The sequence below is a fragment of the Rhagoletis pomonella genome, unplaced genomic scaffold, assembly GCF_013731165.1.
Source record: "Rhagoletis pomonella isolate Grant_MI unplaced genomic scaffold, Rhpom_1.0 Rhpom_scaffold_00005, whole genome shotgun sequence".
NCBI lineage: Eukaryota > Metazoa > Arthropoda > Insecta > Diptera > Tephritidae > Rhagoletis > Rhagoletis pomonella.
The window spans coordinates 63937369-63961207 of record NW_023458559.1 but is presented as its reverse complement, the minus strand read 5'-3'; the positions used below and the strand labels follow the sequence as shown (position 1 = coordinate 63961207).

The 23839-nt window shown below is 36.9% G+C and overlaps 1 protein-coding gene across 1 annotated transcript in view; it reads right to left on the bottom strand.

Moving 5' to 3' along the window:
- LOC118740177 overlaps window positions 1–23839 on the bottom strand; it is a 66962-nt gene that overhangs the window by 11652 nt on the left and 31471 nt on the right. The window contains exon 2 of the mRNA XM_036471674.1: window positions 10779–11265. Within this exon, the coding sequence (XP_036327567.1) occupies window positions 10779–11265 (487 nt within the window). The remainder of the gene's footprint in view (window positions 1–10778; window positions 11266–23839) is intronic.

Below are 23839 nucleotides of genomic sequence, written 5' to 3'. Positions count from 1 at the left end.
CAACGAAAAGTTAGAAAAACATTTCAAACTCGTCTGCAGGAAAAAAAAAAATAGAAAAAAGGCGAAACACTAAAAGGCGATAAAGAGGTGTTTCAGCCTAGAAAAAAATATAAAAAATAAAGAGTGCACTAAAATGTGCAGCGGCAACGTATCGCCACCGCAGGGCTTAGTGTAGGTACAAGCTTCCTGAGCCGCTTTCCGCTGCTGCTGCCGTTATTGATGCACTCTCCTTTTGCGCTTCTAGGCAGTTTATGCAATTTTACAATGCAGTTTTCGCTACAAAATGGCCTTAAAAACTGACGTTGTTTTATGTGCGCGCGCGTTGCTTTGTTTCTACCTGTTGGCTTAGTTCAAAAAATTGTTGCAACGCTCGACAGTTTTCGCTTTATTTTGTTGCTGCACTCTCTATCCACTACTGGCCCCATTTTATACAATCGCCGTTGTATTTCCATTTCCGTTGTCGATTTAATGGCACTAAATATCAGTAAATGCATCAAGTACTACACACACACACCCACACACATACCTAGTCATACTTAAATGCATACACTTCGGCGCTGAAGTGTAGAAATTGCGAAAAAAAATAAGAGAAAGCGCATGTAAATGGGCCGCGATTTGTACTGCAACAGCGCAGCGATCGCCCTTTTTTAACTCACCCCGGTCACCAGTTTTCGTACGTGTGTAGGGTTTGTTGAATTTGAGACAAAAAATTGCGAACAAAGCTTGCAACAAACGAGCGCTTCAGCAGCTTAAGACATAAACGCCAGCGGCGAGCGATAAAAAAAAAAAATCAAAGCGTACCATCGAGGCTTTAGGTGTTTAGTTGGATGTCAGTAGAATTGTTGTACAGCTAGAATATATCAAATAAATGGGGTCACAATTTAACTGCAAAAAGCGAGGTATCGTCTGTTACTCCTTTTTTTTTGATTTCGAAAGAGTGCACCGAGTATGTATTTTATGGGAAAAAGGAAACATTTTGGCGAACCGTAGAAATTTACTTTAGGATGAAGAGAAAACCTATTTTATTATCAAAATTTAAATGAAAGGCCTCGAAAGTAAAAAAAGTAAAGTAAAGTTTGGTATTTACCAAATTATTCCGAAATATTTAAAAAAAATCTCTTAGGAAGCCAAAAACCTCGAAAAGCTGTACAATCTCTTCTCTTTAAATGCGTATGCTGAAAAAAATTTAGCTCAAAAACCAGAAATTGCAAGCATTTTTCATCACTTCGTCAAAAAAAGAAAAAATTATTAAATTAAATCATTCTTTTCTTAAAGGACAAATAAATGCCTAGTTTTTAGTTTCCTGAAATTTTTTTTATAAGAAAATTTTGAAAATAAAAAATTTCAACTCCTGCTTAAAAGTAGGCTTTTTACAAGCTTTTATTTAACTGGCTCTGTATGTATGTTTGTTTGGGGCAAATCTTGCAATCAAATTTTTACCAAAAATTTTGTCTCTAACAGCTGGTTTCACCAGCAAGTTAAATGGAAAATGATTTTTTATTTTCCCATAATTTCCATATAAAATTCAAAAAATCAAAATTATTTTTTTCTTAAATTGCTTTGGGTAAATTGGCCATAAGAATTTTAGCTCTTTCTGTAGCAGATTAAAAAAAAAACGTAATACAAATTTTGTATAACAAATTTTTTTCAAAAGTCAATTGCATATCCTATTAAATATTAAAAAATGATAAATAAAAAACAATGTAAAAAATAACAAATAAAATTTAGACATCTAATTTAAAATTAAAAAATACAGAAAAATTTTGTTTGTTTAACTTTTGAAAACAAAAAGATTTTAATTACTTTTACAAAGGACGTTTGAAGTCTCTACAAGAGTATATTAAAGGTACTCCTTTAAAGGCACAAACCCTCCGAGAACGTTGCAAACTGTAAAATTGTAATCCTTCGCAAATGAAATGTAAAATGTCTATGCAAAGCCTTTTCCACAAACAGGGCGACTTTGCGCGGCAATTTTGTCTGTGTGCTGTGCTACCTTGAATCAGCTATTTTGTTATGTTAATTTTGATTTGTCCTCAACGCTTTTCCAAAATGGCTGAGGTAAGACTTAAATATATATTTACTCGAATTTGAGTTTGAGTTGTTCATTTTGTTTTCAATTAAAACATTTAAAATAAGTAACTGTCAGAAATTGCAAAAAATATAAAATTGTCCTCTCGAAACACGCTGCGAAGATGTGCACAATTGCCCAAACTAGTAAAATTTTTAGTGTTTCTTGTAATGGCCTCAAAAAAAAACATTTCGTATGTATGTATGTATGTAAATTTTAATGTTTTTAACCAAATGTCACTAAAATAATTTTTGTTCAAAATCGATTTTATCTACCTACTCAAAAGGATTAATAAAACAGACATCGGAAAAAATTTGTTATACTATGTTTAATTTGTAATTTTACTTTACAGATGTTTATTTAATGAAGTTTAAAGAAATAAAAGATTTTTTTTTGGGTTCACAGATAATCAACGCCCATAAGCAAGGTCTGCCTCCTTAAAAATTAGAAAACAATTCATAAATGAATTATTACGTCTAACTATGTTCTTCCAAAAGCGATATCTTAGTTAATTTCTAATAACTTTATTCATCAAAATAAACCCGATATAAAAAATTTAAAAATAAATAAAAATTTTAGAAAAAATTTAAAGCTTGGAGCAACACTTTAGTTACTTGATTTTTTATGACAAACATGTTAAAAATAGTTTTTTTAGTAACGAGCTTCGGGTGTAAATAGTTTTCGTCAGTCAAGGGTGGGGTTAGACCTCTTTTTTATTATTTTCCCTGTATGTGTCGTTTTTTATGTTCCCCCTATTCAAATATTTAAAACAAAATATTGTTTTTAGTTATCATACATATACATATGTATGCCTTTTTATCAAAAATCTCTGATGGCGACTTTATTAATTTGATACTGATACGCTAATATTTCGTTAAGCGAATAACTTAAATTTATGCCCTCAAAAATACAAGGGTAGCCGCATTCCCAACTAAGTAATTTTGTAAAGACTATTCACCAATAATCCAATAACAAGTAAATAATTGCTTTATATATTTGAGGTTGTAGCTCGTGTATAGTTAGCTTAACATTTATTTCATTTCCAAAGAATTTTTAAGTTCATACCTAGACTTTTCACGGTCGCACCACCACCATTTCCCATGGACATTCTCTTCAATCAGCACTCTTCTAACGAAACTTTCACTTTATTACACTAATAGTTTCTGTATTATCCTGATCCATTCTCAGAGTTGATGCTTTGAATTGTAATTGAAAGTATTCACATATGTACATACATGTGTGCGCTTTCTTTTGTACAGAAGTGTGTGGTATGTGCGCGCCACCTCTGTAATTCTCTCACTTTCTCTTTAACTAGATGGCAAATTAATCAAAGTAATTAAAAATTCTTTCAAGTTTTTCCAATGAATTTAATTTCATTTCATTGCGATTCAAAGCGCAAATTAACAAAGCAGACTTCTTTGAACCAACGACGAAGTGTGTGTGTGCCCTTCACACTTTCGTTGATTCAAGCCAATAGAAGAAATAACAAATCTAACTTTGCTACAAAATCGTGCAAGCCTCTCTATGTATCGAATGAGCGTATTTAATCTCACCTTTCAAGTCGTTCAAGCATTAGTTACCATTACACCTCGCCTTTCAAAAAGGTTACTCATACGCCATGGCGCAGCACTGACTGGGCTCGTCTTGGCTCAGCTGCAGCTCAGCCGCTACTTTTGCAACTGAAATGTGAAACTTTGAGTTAAGTTTTTGCAATGAAACTTTTCTTTCAGCTTCAGCTCTATCCCGTATGTGTTTGAGTGTGTGTGTGTTAGTTAGTTTGTGCGATTCGTTATATCGTTTGGCTACTAGTTTCCTCATACTTTCTTTGACGTGGTGGAGAATAACAATTTTTCTGCATGTTTTTCTGCAACTTTCGCTATTATTGATAGTTTGTGTTTGAACTTCATTCTTACGCACACGTTTTCTGTGCTTTCGGCTACTCGTATTTAACTTTATTTTTTATGATGAAGCAACTGAAAACTTATACTTTTAACCAGTTTCTATTGACTTCCTTTAGAAATTTGCTTGATTTCTAGGGTATTTTTGAGAAAAGGTTGCACATGCAAATAATTTATGTTTCTCGCTTAGACCAAGTCTAATAATTATCATAAGATTATGGCCCTACTGAGTTTATCAAACACCAGAACTTCGTCGAAACTAAGACTAACTTGTTCGCCGAGCGTAATTCTTGCGCCGCTCTTTAGTTTGCAGCGTCAGCATAGAAGAGCGAAAAATTTCCGTTTTCCGCGATACTTATATAGTTAATATCCATCTTTTCAAGCCTTTGAAAAGAAAAATTAGTACAAATTCGTATTTTTGAAGACCTTCCTATAGCATAAATTGCACTGAAGCTGCTGCGAACTCCATGCAACCGAAAAAGATCTCTGCATTTTACAAGACGATTAGAGCGCAGAAGAAACAAGGATATAGATATTTTTGTCGAAAGCTAATTCAAATAGCATATCGATTTCGTTTAAAGTATCGATAGTGAGCAATAATTATAAATAAAGCTGACCATGTAAGGTATCTATACCTAAAAATATTGATTTCGATATCAATAGCATCATTTCAAAACTAAGTTATCGATGGCATAGAAATAATGTCTACTATTATATCGATTTGATTCAAAATATCAATGGTGGATCGGTATCATCCCTACATATGACGGGTACAATTGATCACGGGACACATGATCACAAATTTGATCATCTAGACAAATGATCACATAATAGTTGATCACTGGACATGTTTTCCCAAAAAAGGTCAAAAGTTGTATCTTCCAATATTTCCTTGCTGGGAAATTCATATCGCTAGTTTAGAGTGAAAAGTTGCTAAGTCCACTTTTTTTGAAAACTCATGGTTTGATATGAGAAGCAAGAGAAATTAAAAATGCATCATTTCCAAAGGGATAAAGGTGCCTGTTGTATTTCTTCCCGTTTATATTCAAAGTAGGACAAATTTACACAATGTCTGCTGTTCCAGCTGGTAAAATAGTTGTTTTTATTATCCGAGCGTTTACCAAATTTTTAAGTTTTTTTTTTTGCATTGCAGGAACATTATTCTTAGTTGGCGATCGTGAGTACCTAAATGGCTAATGGTGCAAAAGTTAATGCCAGAAAAACCGTCAATAAACTGAACGTGCAGCAACGAACGATGAATCATCACATACTAATGCTGGTGAGATTACTGCCCAAGTATAGAGAAGTACGGCTGTCAGGTTGCCTAGTTTGAGCGATCTGCAGGCAAATATTCAGCGTCAAACTGTCGTAAATATAGCCGACGACCATTTGGTTTCAGAAGTACTCATTACTGACATCGGCGATGCTTTCCTTGGCACTAAGGCGAATGCATACAGGGTGGAGTGGTTAGAACAGCTGATTTCTTTGCTTTATTTTGAAAGCTAACTCGTAAAAGCAAAAACAAAATATATGGGATCGTTTTTCTTTAATTCAAGCTAGCAGCTTGTATAAATTCGCCTTGAGTGGGGCTGCGAAAGAAGTATTTCCAGATACACATCTCCACGAGTGTTATTTTCATTCGACCAATGTATTGTACGGATTTTAAACAACATTGGGCTGAAAACACGCTATAATCTGATGACGAGTTGGCTTTGCTTCCTAAAATGTTGATTGCTTTGGAATTCGGCACTCCTGATTTCGTGGATAAAAAGCGATGGATAAATAAACCATTTTTGATAGGTCAACTGATAATATAGAAAAAGGAAATATCATACGTCGCCGTTGTCTTACATACTCGGACAAGGCGTAGGAGTAACATATCCTATGTTACATTTTGTTTTGGTAGGAACCACGAGCAGTTGGCGAAATTTATGAACGCTTTGAAAGTGGAGCAAGTGTCGTCGGAGATGATTTGGGAGCAATTCAATGCTGGTCGTCTGCTGTCTGCGTGGGATGAAGAGACCGATATTTTGGATAATCGTCACCAATAGTGTTTCTCCGTGACCACTTGTTTTTTACTAATTTGGACATTGATATTTTGTTAAATATTTTATTGTAGTTCTATAAACATATATGTATATAATAAGCGGAAATTTCGAAAATTCATTAGTATGCATTTTTCTTATGATCTAATTATACTGCGTTAATTTTTCTACTGATCAATCGTCCTGTGATCAGTTGTCTTGTAATCATGTTGCCTGTGATGTGTTTTCGTTATGATCTAATTAACCTGTGATCATTTTTGTCGTGATCATTTGCCCTGTGATCAATAGAGGTGCAATCGGTGGATCGATAGACATATTTGTAAAGTCAGTGACAACATATTTAATTGACAGCTAAACATTCCTTATGTTTTGCGTTAAAAATAATGTCGAAGATATAAAGTGAGATATTGAAAATAATATCCTGTGAAACCTCGCACATTTAAATTCAATTTTTTGCACACCGGGACAACTAGGCTGTTTTCTCTAATATTTTTTTCTGCCGAATTTCGGAGGAATTTATTTGGCCGTGGACTTTTTAGGAGTAAAATTATTGATGCTTATTCTAAAAAATCATTTTAAGCTAACAATTGGAAAGTTCTTCGATATAAGAAAACTTATTATGTCCGATAATTGCAACACAAATCTCATTAAACTGTTTAACTAAAATCAAATAGATTTCTACTGAGCCAAATTCACAAGTAATTATCTACATGTGTGTATTTAGAAATATATATTTCTATACATTGAACTACACTAACATACGTGTAAATTCAGGCAGACAGGTTTATCATCCTGCGTGCCAAGCAGCTTTGTTTAATGCTTCCCCTTCCACCCAATTTAATCTCTTTTAATTTCATTGAAGAGATTTCCCCTTTGAATTTAACGTAATACCTGATGAATTAGCGCGCCGATTGACGTATTGAAAAGTGCGTACCTGCTTGTCAGATATTCATACACTACGCTTTCTTGTACAAATGCAGTTTTAGTTGCGAGTTGTGTATAGCACGTTTGTGCGCCAGAAAGTCTGCCTTTGCTCTCCCTATCGACGCGCGTGTACAGCTTATCGCTTTGACGCGCATTGCATAAGTAATCAGTTCGCGCTTTTGTGTGGGGAGTGTATTGAATTTGAATTGAGTTTTTTTTTTGGATATGTGTTTTGTGTGGTTAAAAATCCAATCGACTGAGTGCGATGGTATACCTGGGGATGTATTATGGACTTGTATGTAGATATTTACTTATACTTAAACAAAAAACTTTATTGCGTGTACATACTTAGTTGAAGTAGTCCATAGTAAGCACTTTATGGGCTTAGGCTTTTATTTAAAAGCTACAACGATTTTGATTATTTTAAATATTAAAAATTTATTGTATTCAAAGGGATTCATATTGAAAACAAAATAATATCCAAACAGCAGTGAAGTTGCAGTTTTTTCGATACCGATAAATAAAATTAATTGATCAAAATATCGAAACAGATATCGATAAATTTTCTCATTTTCACAATAATATTGAAAACCACATGCGAACATCCATAAGTAAAAAAACTATCGATAAAAACTTCGGTAAATTTATTTACAGACAAGTTTTATTTCATTTGTGAAAAATCAAATTCATCCAGAATTTGTTTTCCTCCAAGTAAATTGAAACATTACACCACTTAGCAAACAAAACATCTGCTTCGTTTCACACACTTTCTTTGCATACTTTTAGGGCAAATGATCAATGCAAATCCGCTTAGAACTGTCGCAAAACGAAAACGCATTTTCTCCGTCCGCCCAGTGGAAATAAGGAAAGTATACGCTTAACTCTTATACTCGTACGCGTTTTTTGTTCGAAAGCGTCTGGCCTTCAAAAGCTGTACGAAGCGGGAGAATCAGGAAGAGAAAGCTACTTGAGCATGCACTCTAACTAAAACTCTGATTTACTTACCCAAACGTTAAATCACTCATTCTATGTCTCCGCTGCCTGGCAAATGTCTACCATTTTGTACAAATTTCACTTTCAAACGCTCTGTTGCAAAACTTCCTCTGCAGCATTGTCGCACATGATCTCACTCTAACTATTCGCCTATTCGATTGAAAACGTGTTTTTGTAACAGATACCAAGTTTTCCTTATTGCTTCTTTCATTATGTGACTGAGATGCTTGTAAAAATTTGATGATGTATTTTGCCCACTTTTAGGCATTTTCGCATAAGTTAGCATACATAATACAAAGTAAGTCGATGAGACGTGACATGTGACCGTAAACAGATGGCGTAAGCGTACTCAGACGAAGGAATGGTTTAATACACTGGCTTATTGAGTGAGCTCAGAGAAAGCAGCCATTTTATATCTATAAGTAAGTGTTCTGTCATGAAAGAATGACTTAATTAACAGCCATTATTAGCGACCCCAAGAATTGCCTAACTGTTTCGAAAGGTCTTGGCTTCGGCTTCTAATTAATCGATTAGAGACCAAAGTTAATAAATTGTTTAAAATCAGAACATCTTCATAAGGAGCTGCGGCTGAAGTCAAAGGCTTTACTGGTCCTTCCTTTCATTTTACGTTCCGCACTCTCAACTCAGCGAATACCTGCGACTCGAGACTCCACTACCACAGATTTCATTTTAGTACCTAAGTTTTGATGCATAGAAATTTTTTGTAAAGCAAAACTGCTTGGAAATAGTTCAAGCAGCATAAAATATGGCCCAAAATGTTTTTTATGCAGATCAAGCCTTTCAAAATTTACTGCAGTTCATAGAAAAAGAAAGACACAAGTCGTTAAACCCACCTCAAATCACCCGAGGAATTGAGAACACATACACCTATATGTATACACAGCCGTTGTGTGCACATAAAAGCTCTCTAAAATGCACTAGCTTTATCATATTATTGCCTTGTTGCAATGGGGATTTGTCGGGCAGCAAGCTGAAATAAGAAAAGCGAATAAGTAAATAAGTAAATGTTTCATGCCATGGTTTGTTTATTCACTGCAATCGATTTGAAATTGTAAGTTGGCGATGATACAATAGCTCTTGTGATTTGTATGCGCTTGTGCGATTGTGCGCATGGGCACGTTTTAAGCTTGAATAAATTTCCAATTGAGTGAATGCATTAAGAAAAAAACCTACCTAGGGTAAACAAAGGGTAACCAGTGAAGCGAGCGGCAGGAAAGAAGTAAGTTAGACAAGTAACAGGAATTGAGAGATGCATGCCCGAATGGGAAATTTAAATAGGAAGGACATAGGTGATAAGGAAAGCTAGCGAGATTGAAATTGCAGGAAACTGGCAATTTGGAATTTATTTACATATTCATGGAAGGTAAGTTGGTCAAATGTTTTGAAATACAATATTTAGCAGCAATAAAGGGTTTTCGAAATTCTACCGCCTGCATTCAATTATCGAAAAAAACTTGACCAACTTTAAATCATCCACACACCTATGCGATTCTGTCGCAATGAAAACTAAAATTGCTCGGCAACAACTTACTTCCTTGAACGGTGCTACACTGACTTTTTCGGAGGAAGTTGGATATATGGGCGATGTTTTGGACAGAAAGCTAGCTTGGCGACGCAATCGTAATGGGAAAACAATTTATGTAAATACATAGTCCCGCCCACTTTACTGATGAATCATTTCGAAAGAACGATCCCATCAAGGGGTGAATGGGAGGAGGATTCAGTCCTGTACTCGTAATCCGACTCATCAGCCATCTACACTGATGGCTTCATGTTGGATCTAAAGGTAGGAAGTGGAGTATACTCGCAAGAACTCTAACTTAGCCTTAGTTTTCGTATGCTCGTATGTTTTTCAGTGTTTTTCAAGCTGAACTTGCAACAATCAACGAAGCTGCAAGATGGCTGATTGAATCTTCTATTAATTTGCATGCAGTAGCTATCTTTTCTGATAGCCAGACAGGCTTACCCTAAATGAGCTTGCAAGGAGATACGTCACTCATGTCGTATGGGTGCCAGGACATAGAGGTGTACCAGGCAACTATGTCAGCTATCAATATTGGTTGAAATGCGGGCGTTCCGCTATCTGCCTGCAAACTCTGGCTGGAGAATAATTTTATCGAACCGGCAAATAAAAGATGGTCTACGGAACCCAGGTGCAGGACAGCAAGGCATATTTAGACCAGGTTGGATAAAGGCAGATCTAGTACTGTACTCCGCTTTGAGCGACCACTGCTCCGGCATGTAGTTGGAGCTCTCGCCGGGCATTGCCTGATGGGAACCCACGCTAGTAGGATGGGTGCGCAGTCAAACGATTACTGTCCTAGCTGCCGCGATGAGGCAGAAATCGAAAGCGTAGAGCATTGCATGTGCCACTGTCCTGCATTGGCGAGGGTTTATCGGCGCTGGATTCAGCTAGTATCTACCATTTTGCGCGCTTCATTAGGGTTGCAAATTGGTTTTACTTCTATAGTATGAGAAGGGACGTAGGGTATGGCATCACAACGGGCCTACCGTGACCGAAGTGTGTCCTGTACTGGATGGGAACAGCCAAGATAACCTTACCTAACCTATGTATCAGACTTGCGGTAAGCTGGACCTTAGAGGACAAAATTAAAAGCCCACCAATTTTTTTAAAATAATTTTTGAACGGAACTATTTTTTACGTATTTTTTTACCCATTTAAAAAACTGTTTTCCAAAACTATGAGAAAGTCCAAAAATACAATTTTTTCTCACAGTTACATATTCTCCATCAAATTACCACAAACTCGTAGAAGTTCAATGCATTTTTCTGGTATGCCAAAAAAATAGAATCCTTCATATTTCATACAAAAATTGGGCCACAATCAAAAATGCTGCCACATGCGCCATGAGGATGTAGCAAGTGCTCGGCATATTCGTTGGCTCCACGCTTGAATGTGCGCTACACTCCCACGACACTGGCAGCAATTCATCCCAACATTTTCGCTGCACTAGACGCAGGAAATCTTCTGTGTTGCGGCTACTCTCCCTGCGTATAGGCATGCACTCGTTTGGCGGTTCACTCACGAAGCGTTTCGAGTACTCCTCTTCTAGCCAAGGTCCATAAACCGTATTTTGCTCAGCAATTTCTTCGAGCTGCGTGGCGGCAGCTGTTTGATATGCTTTTTCCGTAGACCAATCAAAGAAGTAGGCGCCATCAATTTCGATACTCAACCATTTCGCTAAAATTTTATCAGTTTCCTCCTCCTCGGTTGAGTCAGGGTGATGGAGTCGTGCCAGCGATATGGGAATGGCGAAGTATAGCAATATAAAATAAATGCGAAACATTAACGATTCTTGTGTTAGCAAAAAAATTTTTATTTTTTTTTTAATATTATACCGCGTTTAACTTATACAATTTCGGATAATAAGGCAGTTAGTATTTCTTCACGTATCTGAAGTTTTCCAAAATCCACAGAAAGTCAAAAAATGAAAAGAAAGAAGTTATCAAACACAAAAAATAATAAAAAGTAATAAAAAAAGAAAAAAAAAAAGAATAGAAAAGAAACTATAACAGAGTGTGTTCACAAACGTTTTCAGAAAATCAAAAATAAATCTTTGAATGAAGTGGTGTCTTGGAACCAATTAGCAAAGAGTTTTATTTTGGGCCCGCGAGAGGAGAAGATTCTAAGCTGAACAAATAGAGCAACTTCTCTTTTTTTTGCTGATAGAATGGAAGGAAGGGTTGATGAAATATAATTGAATTTTCTTTTAAAATTTTGACCTTTATTTTAAGAATAATGGTTTGATAAAAATTATCAATTTAGTCAACAAAATGAGAAACAAATTGGATTGTATCAGGCAGATTCTAATCACTACGTAAAATTTACGCATAGTTGGTCTTAACTTAGGATGAAAGGATGTTATGGTTCTAGGGTAAAGACTATTGTGGCCCTTAATGGACTTATAGTGTGTATATTAACCCAGTATCTGAAAGAAACCTTACTATTGAGCCTAAATCTCTAGATTTCATTACGTCATCCGTTATTAAATCCTCACCCAGGTGTCTTTTGCCTTTGTGCATCAGTGCAGGCTAACTTTCCAAGATGTGCTGTGCCGTTTCGCTATCACTCCTGCGAAATTCGCATCGCTCCCGTGAGTAGATTCCCAGTTAGGTCAGGTGTACGGATGTGCCCGGTATCCGGTAGATATCCGGAATCCGGCTCATCCGGCCGTTTTTCTGTTATCCGACTATCCGGCCGGATTTCCAGATTTCGATTACAGAAGATTCAATTTAAAAATCTAGTTCAGAAATTTATGTTTTTTTTTGTAGTTTTATAATCCAATTTAATGTCAAATACCACTAGTAATTAAAGTTAACAATTCTAAAATTTTTCGTTATAAAAACAAGCATTTCCGAATTATCGGGCAAAAATCTATTTCTATTTTCAACATACTGCTACCCGATGCTCTAAACACAGTTTCTGAGTTTACTGAGGAAGGTGGTGCGCAGAGATACTTCATTGCCAGTAAAAACAAAATTTCGAAATTCTTTGCGATTATGCTTCTACCAAATTAAAGGATCTTCTTTTCGGTATATAAGGGGTGGCTGTAAATTTTGTTTTTATTTTCTTGTACGTCCGCTGCCTTGTCTACCCATCGTTTGCCTATCCACATAACTACAAAAACTGGAATCAGCATCACAGCCGTTGCCGATTTCCTCAAAGCATTGCCAAATATCCTGGTGAGCTCCCTTTTCAATTGAAGCCTAACCCAGTTTATAGCTTTATTGATATCAGAAAAAAAAAACAGTTTTGAAACTTGGGTCACAAAATATTGCAACAACGGAACAATACGTAAAGCAGACTATGTATATTTTCATTCCTATTTTTTTTTATAAAAGTACATCAACCATACGTATTTGCTTAGCGGAGTTCATTGTTTTTTATCTTTCGTCTTTAACATTTCTCCTCTATTTACCGAAAATATAACTTATATTTTTAATATAGGATTATTTTATAACTTCGATTATAGGGGAGAAATCTTGTATTCTTAATTACGTATTGGATAGTTCAGCACGAAAAAGCAGATAATATAGTCATAAGTATGTCGCTAAACAAAAAACCGAACAATATTGTGAAATTTATGGCTGCGTTTCTTTATACATTCCGGATAATCCCATTTCACAGCCGGAATAAACAGAATGCGTTTGAAATATACGTTAAAATATCATCAGGAACGTTCTAAAGAATAAGTAAACAAAAAAGTTGATTCCAAACATTCAGAATGAATAAAGAAATACAGCCAATATGAGGCAGCAGTCTACCGGATATCCGATTGCATATCCGAAACCGGCTCTTATTTTTTACACGGTATCCGGATTCCGGCTATCCGGAAAAATCTCTATCCGGCACATCCCTAGCCAAGTGCCTAGCGCAGTTACAGCTTCAACTTTTTTTTAACATTTTGAAATGGGAGACATAAAATGAGCTCTTTAGGACTGAGTACAGGAGGCCAGAATGCACGAACCTTACCGCTCTGCTGTCACTGGCGATTTGCAACCATAAAAACATTAACTATGCAACGAAAATGAAAGATACGGCTGTTCCCCGTATTTATCGATTACTTTCACGTCGCTGTATCGAGAGGTTCATCGACTATTTTTGATGTATGTACCAACTTTTTATCGATAACTTTATGTAATTTATTTTTATTTATTTTTATAGCTTAATTTATACAAATATTTTTTTATCTTAATATCAAGTTTTGCATCACTGGTCTATAATTTTATCGGTATACATTTACGCAACAAAATACTTCCTTAGTCTTCGATTTGCCACTCACATCCATATTTCTACCTCTCAGCTGTCGCTCCTACTGCAATTAATATCCTGGATAGAAGCATCTGAAAGAATTTTCTATTTCGTAAAAAGTTATTGTAAACTGGACTATTGCTTATCTACAACAGTGTTGGCGAGCGTAAATCAACCCTTAAGCACCAATTTAGAACTTTTTTCGTATAAATATACGGCAGTCATTTGAGATGAATTTCGTAGAAATTAATTACCCACAAGTTGAAAAAGCGCTTTGGCGGCAATCCATACATAGCCAAGAAAGCCAACAGGCCACCCTAAGATGGTGAATAGAAACCAATAGTCCGAATAAAGACCACTTTTAGTCCAAAGAAAGTAAAGGCGGAATTTTAATAATTTAATTTATCGAATAAATATACCCTTGTTATAATATTTAGAGGTTGCGCAAAGTTTCCCATGTATTTTATATGGGAAGAAAAAAAGTTTCATAGAAATGGTGTAGAATCCTTGAAAATCTTTATTTTCAATTGCGAACTATGGTTTTCTTCAGGAAACTTCATGACGCAATTAATAATTCCACCATGAGGAAACTTCAAGGAATAATGGTCAATTGTTTTTTTACCTCTTTTTAATACTAACTTTTTTGTGGGTCTCCCAAAAACCCCGTAAAAACAGGGGTTTATTTATTTTCAATAAAGAGCAATGCGAGCAGGTGAATGGCATAAAATTCCTACATCACTTTACTCACATGCATTTTTGGACCATCCTAATGAGCATACATCCAAGAGATTATTATACTAATTTTAACTGTTATATATAACTTTATATGTAGGTATATCGGTGTGTTGGCTGCTGAGTGGCAAAGTCTTGCATTAAATAAGATGCTTTGGGACCACGAAAGGCACTGAGTTGTCAGCTAACCACACGCTGAATAAATTATGATCCTAGAAATGCTGTATATACCTATGTATAAGGCTGTTTGTGGCTGTCTTCCTTGAAAAAGAAAAATAAGAACAGAATAATCGCGATGCAGCAGCAGCTGTAAGCGGTCAACTTGAGCCCACACAAGCGTGGAAGTAACCAAGTATTTGTACATTGAAAATCAAGGCATTGCAATTGGTTAGATGCAACGCGACGACTACGAGCACCTATGTATCAAAATGTATACCACGAGAGTTGAGTTTGTTGTAAATGGGTATCCGCATTCATGTAGTTGCAACAGCTTGTTAGATTTACAGATAAGCGTTGAATACGAGAGATTTTCTTAAATCGCTACGTAGCATTCCTGCCGACGCTTCGATACACTCCAAACGCACAACCATTCAACCGCAACTGCAGCGGATTTGAGTTGAAATTTAAGTGTTGTGTACGCGCCCTAGCCTGTCAATTAATGCGAACACACACACACACACCTACATACATACATATACATACCAAATACCGTTCGCCCACAGCATATTACTATGCAATCCCTGTGCAGGCTCTGTATGGCACTCAGCCACTCAGCAGCTCAAATACTCTATATGTACTAGACGGCGGCAAAGCTACTTAAGTTACCAACATGCCGCATGTTGCAACAGCTAACACGCACGCCCCGTCTGCATACGTTCCTCTTGCAGCTTCTGCTTACTTCAAAGCTGGCGATGCAACACTTTTTTTTTATCGTTTTCCTTTCGTTTGCTGTGTCGCTGCACTGTAACCATTGTAAAGAGAATATTTTGTTTATCAAGGATATCACAAAACGGGGATAATGCATGTAATCATGATGAATATTTTATAATATATTGGGTATCAGCGACAGCGCGCAAAATACACACATCGCGTACGATTTTCAGACGCAAGTGCTATTTTCTTACAACCCACATTTATGTGCACAACCAACAGCCATAGCCAGGCACTCAGTGGCAGTGTCAATGACGTTGTTATCCTTTTACTATCTTTGTACGGATTTTCTTGGGTTTTTGTTTGTTTTACTTTTAGCTGCTCCGCCTGCTACTGTGGGTGTCAAGATGCAAATCAGATTGGTCGAGCGCTGTTTACGCAAATTACAATGTTGAAGTTGAGACATTTTCACACTCCTCCGTTGGTGGAGGCGCAAAGTGACAATTTAAGTGGTGGTTGTGGCGTTAACGGCAATCTTTGGCGCGCTGAGTTTGTTGAACCTTAAAGAAAACAATTGATTAATATATCTTATATAAATACATAGGTACATATATAAAAATTTAATAAATTTTATAAAAACCCTTTGGAGAAGATTTTTGGTTTCGGCCCAGACCGACAAAGGGTTGTAGTGCCAAATAAGAAGAAGAATAATAATAATCTGTTGCATGTTGATGTTGGTGTCGCTAGCGCGGTTGTCATTGGCATTTTCATCGATATTTTGCCATTGCTACTGTTCTCACTAGAGATGGGCACGGGCCTGAAAATTTTACTTCGGCACGAGCTCGTGCATGCATGGTAGTGCAAAAATACCAACTAAAAGAAAAATAAATGTTGAGATTGAGATATTTTAGCAACCACTTCGCGTCTTGAATTTTGCCATTTTAGAGTTTCGCCCACGAGCAAATGATTTAAAAATACTGCCAGTTGATGCAAAGTAAGAATATATTGAACTGTAACCTCTCGAGTAAGCGGGCATTTCCGTGATCGGACAAAATATTTAGCAAAAAATGTACCTAGACGTAGTAGATATACTTAAACTGTAAAGTCTAATATTCTGGAAACACCTGAAAAACCGTTTTGAAAAAAATTAGAATACGTGGTGAGTATGTGCTTTCAATTTTCCGAACCTTGTAATTTTTCATGGAACTTTTCTTGTATAAAAAAAATTATAACTACGCCAGTTAATATTTTTGGTGCAATTCCAGATAATCCGCATCTAATCGGGTTGGGTCGTGACGGGCCGGGCCTCATGGTTGTTTTCTTCATGTGCGTTCGTGGGTGTTTTCCAATATGTGTTCTATAATCCTGGATTTCAACATATTTTGTTATTTTTATTTTTTTTACTATGGCAACCTTATTATCTTATCTTAAACAATTTTGATGGTTGCAGAAAATAGTGATCTATTAATTTTCCCTCTTTTTTTATATATAGTACGGGTGTTTTAGTTAGATTTCACATGCGATTCATTAAATGTTTTAGGTGGCAACACTTTTTAAAAATTTGTCTACACCTAAGCTTTATGTATTGAATTGACTTTAGTTTTCTCTTAAAATATATAAGTTCTTAAGGCTTGGAATTCTACATTGTCCGTAATTTTCTTGACCAGCGACATTTTTTACATTTCATTATAGCTTAAAGTGTTCGTATACATATGTATGTGAACACACCCCTTTCTATATATATAAACTGTTACTGCTTTTTTCCAACTTTTCTGTCTGCACATTTTGTATGCTTTTGAAAACCTTTAAACGCCGCAGTGTAACTTATCTTGCATATAAGTGAATTTACCCTCGTTTTTTCTCTATCTTTGGGTATCCTTTTGCCTCTCTTTTGCTCATTTGCTTCAAAAAGAGCTGGTACTAATACTTAATTCAACGTTTAGTGTAACATACAACGTCCATTCCTTTACTTACTATATACATTTTTTTCTTGTAGCATTTATTTATATAACTTTTGTTGTTATTGTTGTTGTTGTTGCCACCACAATAGCAAATGCTGGATGAAGACGTTAATGTTGACTGCTCTTTGCTTTTTGTTAGCCCAGCAGAATTTCTTGCATGCCAGCTGCATTATTTAAATAAATTGTTGCCTTCTTTGCGGCGGTATGACGATGCCAAGTGCGTTCTTTGTATTCGGCGTGTGTGTGTGTGTGTGTGTGTGTGTGCGTGTTTTGTCTGCAACTTTAAATTTTATTTGAATTATTGTCGCACAATGCATGACACGGGCAACAAAAGCGGCAAGTGTAAAAACGCATAATGCAACAGAAAAAACAACAACAACACGCTCATAAGTAAGCAGAGCTATAATAAATAACAGCAAGCAGCAAAAGTAAAGCAAAGCGAGACAAAGTGAGTTAGCGAAGTGGAGTATTTTGCAAGGCTTGGCAACGCAGTGTGCTTTGCTGGTAGGCTCTTAGCTGTGTTTTTTTTTCTTTATTGTTGCTGGTGCAGATTTCTTTTTGCTACAAGCAGGTGCAAATCTCCATTTCTTTGGTTTTTCTTGTTGTCACTTTACCTTTGTTGCATTTTAATTTGTATCTTCTGGCATTTTTGTGACGCCACTTACTTGCCATTTCTTCCTCCAGCCTCCAGCTTGCCACTCTAATGCCCCTCCCACCGTTCTACTTGCCAACGTTTAAGCTTTTTATATGCGCATATGAGCTTTTGTTGCATATTTTATGGCGTTTGCACTTGCCTTTGTTTTTGTGTGTGTTTTCCCTGCAACACGGCCATTGCGCATTTAACTGCCGCATTGTGAGTTTTACTCGTAATTTACTATTTATTGTTTCCTTTCCGGTCAACATGCGCGCGTGTATGTCAGCTAGCACACACATAAATACACACAATTGCATTCGCATTCACGCACACTCAAAATCATTGTCGTGTGAAACTTGTACGTGTATTAGTCAGCGCATATCAACAGCGCCTCATGTATATATATCTACCTATTACTCCCACTTCCTTTTTTCCGCTCAGCGTTGCTTTTAATGCGCATCGGGTAATAAAAGTAATTTACAGCAACAAAGTAAAGAAGAAGCAGCATAAAACTAAAGTCTCTTTTTGTACGTAGCTGTTGTAAAAGTGTGCTTTACTGAAATGCTCCTGTCTCCTATTTATGTGAGAAGTTATAATAGGCTCACTTGCGTGTGTGTGTGTGTAAGACAGTGAGTTGGCAGTTTTAACTGCGCATGTGTGCGTGATTTAATGTTGCAACTAAATATGCGATAAAATATGATTATGTTGGGCAGTTAGCAGAATACAATGGGCATTTAATTTGTGCCGCAACGACTTAGGCAAGCAAAGTCCGTAGTAGGGGTTTAATTGAGGTTTTCACTATTTACTAGAATTGTTTTTATTGCTAGGCAGCGGGTATTTACTGTACCATAAGAGAGAGGAGGCGAGTGAATTCCTTTTCACATGGGAATTATTCTCATCGCTTACTTCAACTTTATTGATATTATCCCGCCCCTACTCAACTCGGGAAATACCTTCCCTTATGGAAGAAGAGCTATCATGACAACTTCAAACAACCACTGTAGCCCAAAAGGTTTGCAAGTGTTAGGTTTTATTCATTTTCAGTTTGAAAGTATACTAAGATTCGCTATCCAATCCCGAGATGATTGGTTATCCATGAAAAGGGTTTTGCGACTACATCTAAAAGAGGGCTCAGCCAAACCTTAGGCAAACCTTAATGGTGGTCAACGAGTACAAAACGAAGTATCGCCTGTCATAAAAAAAACAGTCAATGTAATGGGCCTTGATGCCACGTCACTGTCGAAAATTATAATTTTGAGAAAGTAGAAAATTTCGTAATAATGTCAACATCGAAATCACACGCGGAATCACTCTTGCCAACAAGTGCTACTTTGGACTGAGTAGGCCATTCAAAAGTAAAGTCCTCTCTCTATGCACGCAGACCACACTCTATAAGTCACTCATCATGCCCGTGCTGGTATATGACGCAGAAGCATGGGCAATGACAACATCCGATGAGGCGGCTCTTGGAGTATTCGAGAGAAAGATTTTGCGGAAGATTTACGGGCCTTTACGCGTTGGCGACGGCGAGTATCGCAGACGATGAAATGATAAGCTGTATGGGCTTTATAACGACATGGATATAGCGTGGTGAATTAAAATACAGCAGCTCCGCATGCTTGACTATGTCGTTCGAATGGGCACCTACGCCCCGTTGGTGGTGGCAGAGGAAGAGCGAGGCGCCCACTGCGATGGAAAGCCCAAGTGGAGGAGCACTTGCCATCGCTTGGCATTTCCAATTGACTCTAGTTGGCACAGAAGAGAAACGAAAGTCGTGCTCTGTTGAACTCCACTAAAATCGCCTAGGTGGTTACAGCGCCAAATAAGAACAAGAAAAAGTGTTCAGTTAGAACTGAGCAAATTGCTAGTATCCATCCATAAAATCGGCTTCTTGTTCAGAAGGAAGGGTTTCAGGAGAGGCTGCAGACCTAGGGATGCTAATACTTATGTAGAAAGTAACTAACTTTGGACATTCGTCAATGATGTAAGGATAAAATGTAATTAGGTAATTTTTAGCATTTTCTAGAAAGTAGACCGTATCTAACACTTAATTTTTTAAAGAGCAATAGGATCTAAACCTTTTTTACTTTATATAAATTTAATTCTACATATTAACAAAAAAGTTCTGCTAACTTTCAATTTTTTTAGTGAAACCGGTGGTGAACACTCAAAACACGGTCCCAAGAGGGGCATAACATGAATGAAAAAAAAATCGGAATAGATTTGAGGTCAAGCGGAATAGAGGAGTAGATTTAAAATTTTTTTAAAAACCGGAGTCAATTTTATCTGATCTTAGTTAAGTCCAAACACTAGTAGGGAACGATTTTTTTACATTTTAACGCTAATGACCCACAGATGGCGGGAAAACACAGGGTTGTATCAGGCTCCCGACGTGGTTTCGAGTTGGTTAGCTTTTAACCATCTCAGTGAAATGGTTATGTGTTGTCATTTTTATATGGCGAAACTACGCTAAATCAAGTGGGTTACCGAGATAACCAACTCATTAGCCATAACTACGTGGTTAGCTCCGGTGGGGACATGGTATAAGGTGCTATAACAGACTACATAACGTTCAAAGATGAAGCAAGGAACCGGTGCAGCGTTTGGCGTCGGCGCTTTGCTTATACAACCAGCTTAAGCGCTTGGTTAAAGCAAAAACAGGAAACTTTAGCAATGGCGATTTGTTGAAGTCACTTGGCATTTAGTTTTCTGCTAACTGAGCTCACAAAGGCAAACACGAGTGTATTTAAAGAAGAGGAAGTGCTTTTTTATAGCGCATACCACATTTTAATCCCTTATCGCTGCGGTAAGGACTCCGAGCAGCGTCTACCGTTGTTGTCATTACACGCCCAACTGCAGCGTAGACCTCTCACAACTGGCGCGGAGAGAGTGAGTTATTGCAAAGGATCATAGGTAACTATGCTATACTACTCTATGTTTGTATATGCATATGTCACTCGTTGGAGGTATACTTTGCCTGCTCTGGCTTTCAAGTAGTAATTCTCTTACTTAATTTGCGCTTTGTTTTGCTTCTTTTCTGCTACTTTAATGCATTTCATTGTCCGGAATTCGCATTGCATTGTAAAGAGTTGCATTTATTTCTTTCCTTTTCCTTGCTACTCTACCGCACGCCCTGACTACTTTACTGTTACTGCGACTACGCACATACGGGTAATATCTATGTACATTTTTACATACATACATATGTATGATGTATACAGCATTGCCTCTTCCTGCCTGCATTTACCATGTATGAACACCTTTCTTTTTCCATAAAAAGACTCACACACTTGCTTACATATGTGCATACATATGTATATGCAAGTATAAATTTATAACTTAAGGCAGAGGTTCCCAAACTTTTTTCACCGCGGCACCTTTGTTATGCTAAAAAAATTCGCGGCACCCCTACGCTTCAAATGTCTACGAAAAAATAATGCAAACTTTATGCTTTATGCTAGCTTTAATTTGAGGACAGAATTTGTTTTGATTGATTTCATTATTTCCTTTAAATTTATTGGGAGCTTTGACAATTTTACCCTGAAATCATTTGACGCTGAAAGCTTGCTGGTGCATTTGATTTTTTATGTAAACATTTGTTGAAAATGCAGTCTCCCATACAAATGTAAAGTTACTAGTATTTTTAATGCAATCTTGCCCACAGACACTCGTTTTCTGTATACACTTGCATCAAGAAGTCTCTTGGCTCCCTTCGTAGTATTTATGTAATATTCAAAGTGCTGTCTTCACTGATGTCCAAAAGGTTTTCGGGTCACATGAAAACGGGTTTGTTATCCAGCTGTACACATCCTCAGAGTCAATGTTGGGAAAATATTCGACAATGGTTTTTTCTAAACCTTCCAAGTTACTGCCGGTAATGCGCATTAACGGTACGAATATAAATTTTATCAATTTTCTTAGCGTTAACTTCGAAGTTACATATGGTTTTTTTGATTCACATTGTTTCATGCAAATTGCTAGACATTCTAAAATATACATGTAACCAATAAAAAAAAAATTGTGACCTGCTAGAAAAAATAACAAAAGATGTATTTTAATTTCGCAGGCCTCTGTTATCTTCTCAGCGTCATCTAATACGGGCTTTAAATCTAGTGGCGGCATCTTCCTAGTCGCCAGGGAATACCGAGGGATCATACAGTGACTTCTCGTGGCATTTTCTGGCCCTTGCTTCATCCTAGACATCGCTCCCTTCATTTTTCCAACCACTGCGGCTGCTCCTTTACTGCAAATATCCGCACACTTGCTCCATTTCCAACCATTTTTCTATACAAATTTGTCGATAGCTTTAAAAATTTCGTGGCTAGTGGTGTAAGTCTCAAGTACTTTGCTCATCAAAAGTTCTTCTTCGATTTGCATGGCGAAAGGGTACCTCACTAACACGAGAAGAACATTAAGTTCCACTACGTCGATACCGTCGTCAAGTTGCAAACTAAAAATTCACAAGTTTTCAAATTCGTTCTCGACTGCCTCTAAAATCGTGTTGATTCGCTCTTTTACAGTGTGATTGTGAAGTTCCAAAGAATAAGTAACATATACACGTGCGCGTAGCTGCTGCGCTCGTTACGAGAACAGCCCAGCCAGAAAATTAATCCGAAAACAGGAAGAAAAGTAGATGAAACGCGGATTAGGTCTGCAAAAGTACCGAAAATCGTTGTGAAAAGGGTAGGTTGTCGGCTATTTTTCTGAAAATTTTCTGACGTAATTTTTCGTTGACAAAACATACTTACATACATATCTCTTTGCTGCAAGCCATTTGGGTTGTGTATGGGGTTTGACGAGCCGCTGGAAGCAATTTTAATAAAAATCCAAAGTGTTTCATTTTCTGATCGCCATGTTGAAGCTTGAACAAACCGCTTGCGTTGCGTATGGAAAGTTTAAAGAATTTGCCCGCACCACTAGTATACTCTAGCCACTAGCGGCACCCCAGGCATACGATGGCGGGTGCCGTGGTACTTACTTTGGGAAAGCCTGCCTTAAGGTACACTTCTGCATATCATTCAGGTAACTATCCCCGCCATTCCAACTTCTTGCTTGTTATTTTTACTTCCATTTACATCTTACTATCTTTGCTGTGCATTTTCCTTTTTGCCTTCTTGATGCGTTTTTACACGTTACACGTTTGCATTTGCAACGCATTGCGAATGGTCGTTTGCATCATTTACATATTTACCTTAAGCGTTTGCACATTTTGCTGCTCAGCTTTATATTTTTTTTCACTGTTGCTTGGCAAATACAATGCAACAGTGGTATTTTGCATATAGTTAAGTATAAATATCTATGTGTTTCTGCTTATGTATATTCTCATAGGTAGGGATATATATCTATATAGCCTCCGTAACGACTTGGTTAAGTTCTGCATACATTTTGTTACTCACTAACACTCAATTGTATGTATTTAAATATTCATATACATTCTTACATATGTATATTGGCGTGTGTGGTTTTCTAGCTCTTTTTAAATGTTAAGTAGCCACACCTTGACTTGTGATTTATTTTTTTAGTCATACAAGCATTTTTAATTGTTTAAGTTACATGAGCCTGTATGATTATGATCTGTGCCGGCATTCGGAGGGGCGACCACCCCGCGGTGGCGGATTTTAAGGGTGCCTCGCCAGAATGTTAAGGGTGGCGCGTGCATCCGCTTCTCTTAACTAACTACATAATTCGAATGCCTATTTTTACTCTCATTGCAGTTCGTATAAGTACATTGGTCTTTTGCACAAATTAAACTCTGAATTTCGTTCTATAGTTTCTTCCACTGACGGTAGTGAATCTGGAGGCAGATTGTTTGCATCTTCTTTACAGCAGCACTGCTTTCCTTTCGAATGCAGAGAGCAATTGGTAAGAGATATTTCTACTATCAGAATTGCAATGATTTCAGAATTTCATTTAAAAATCC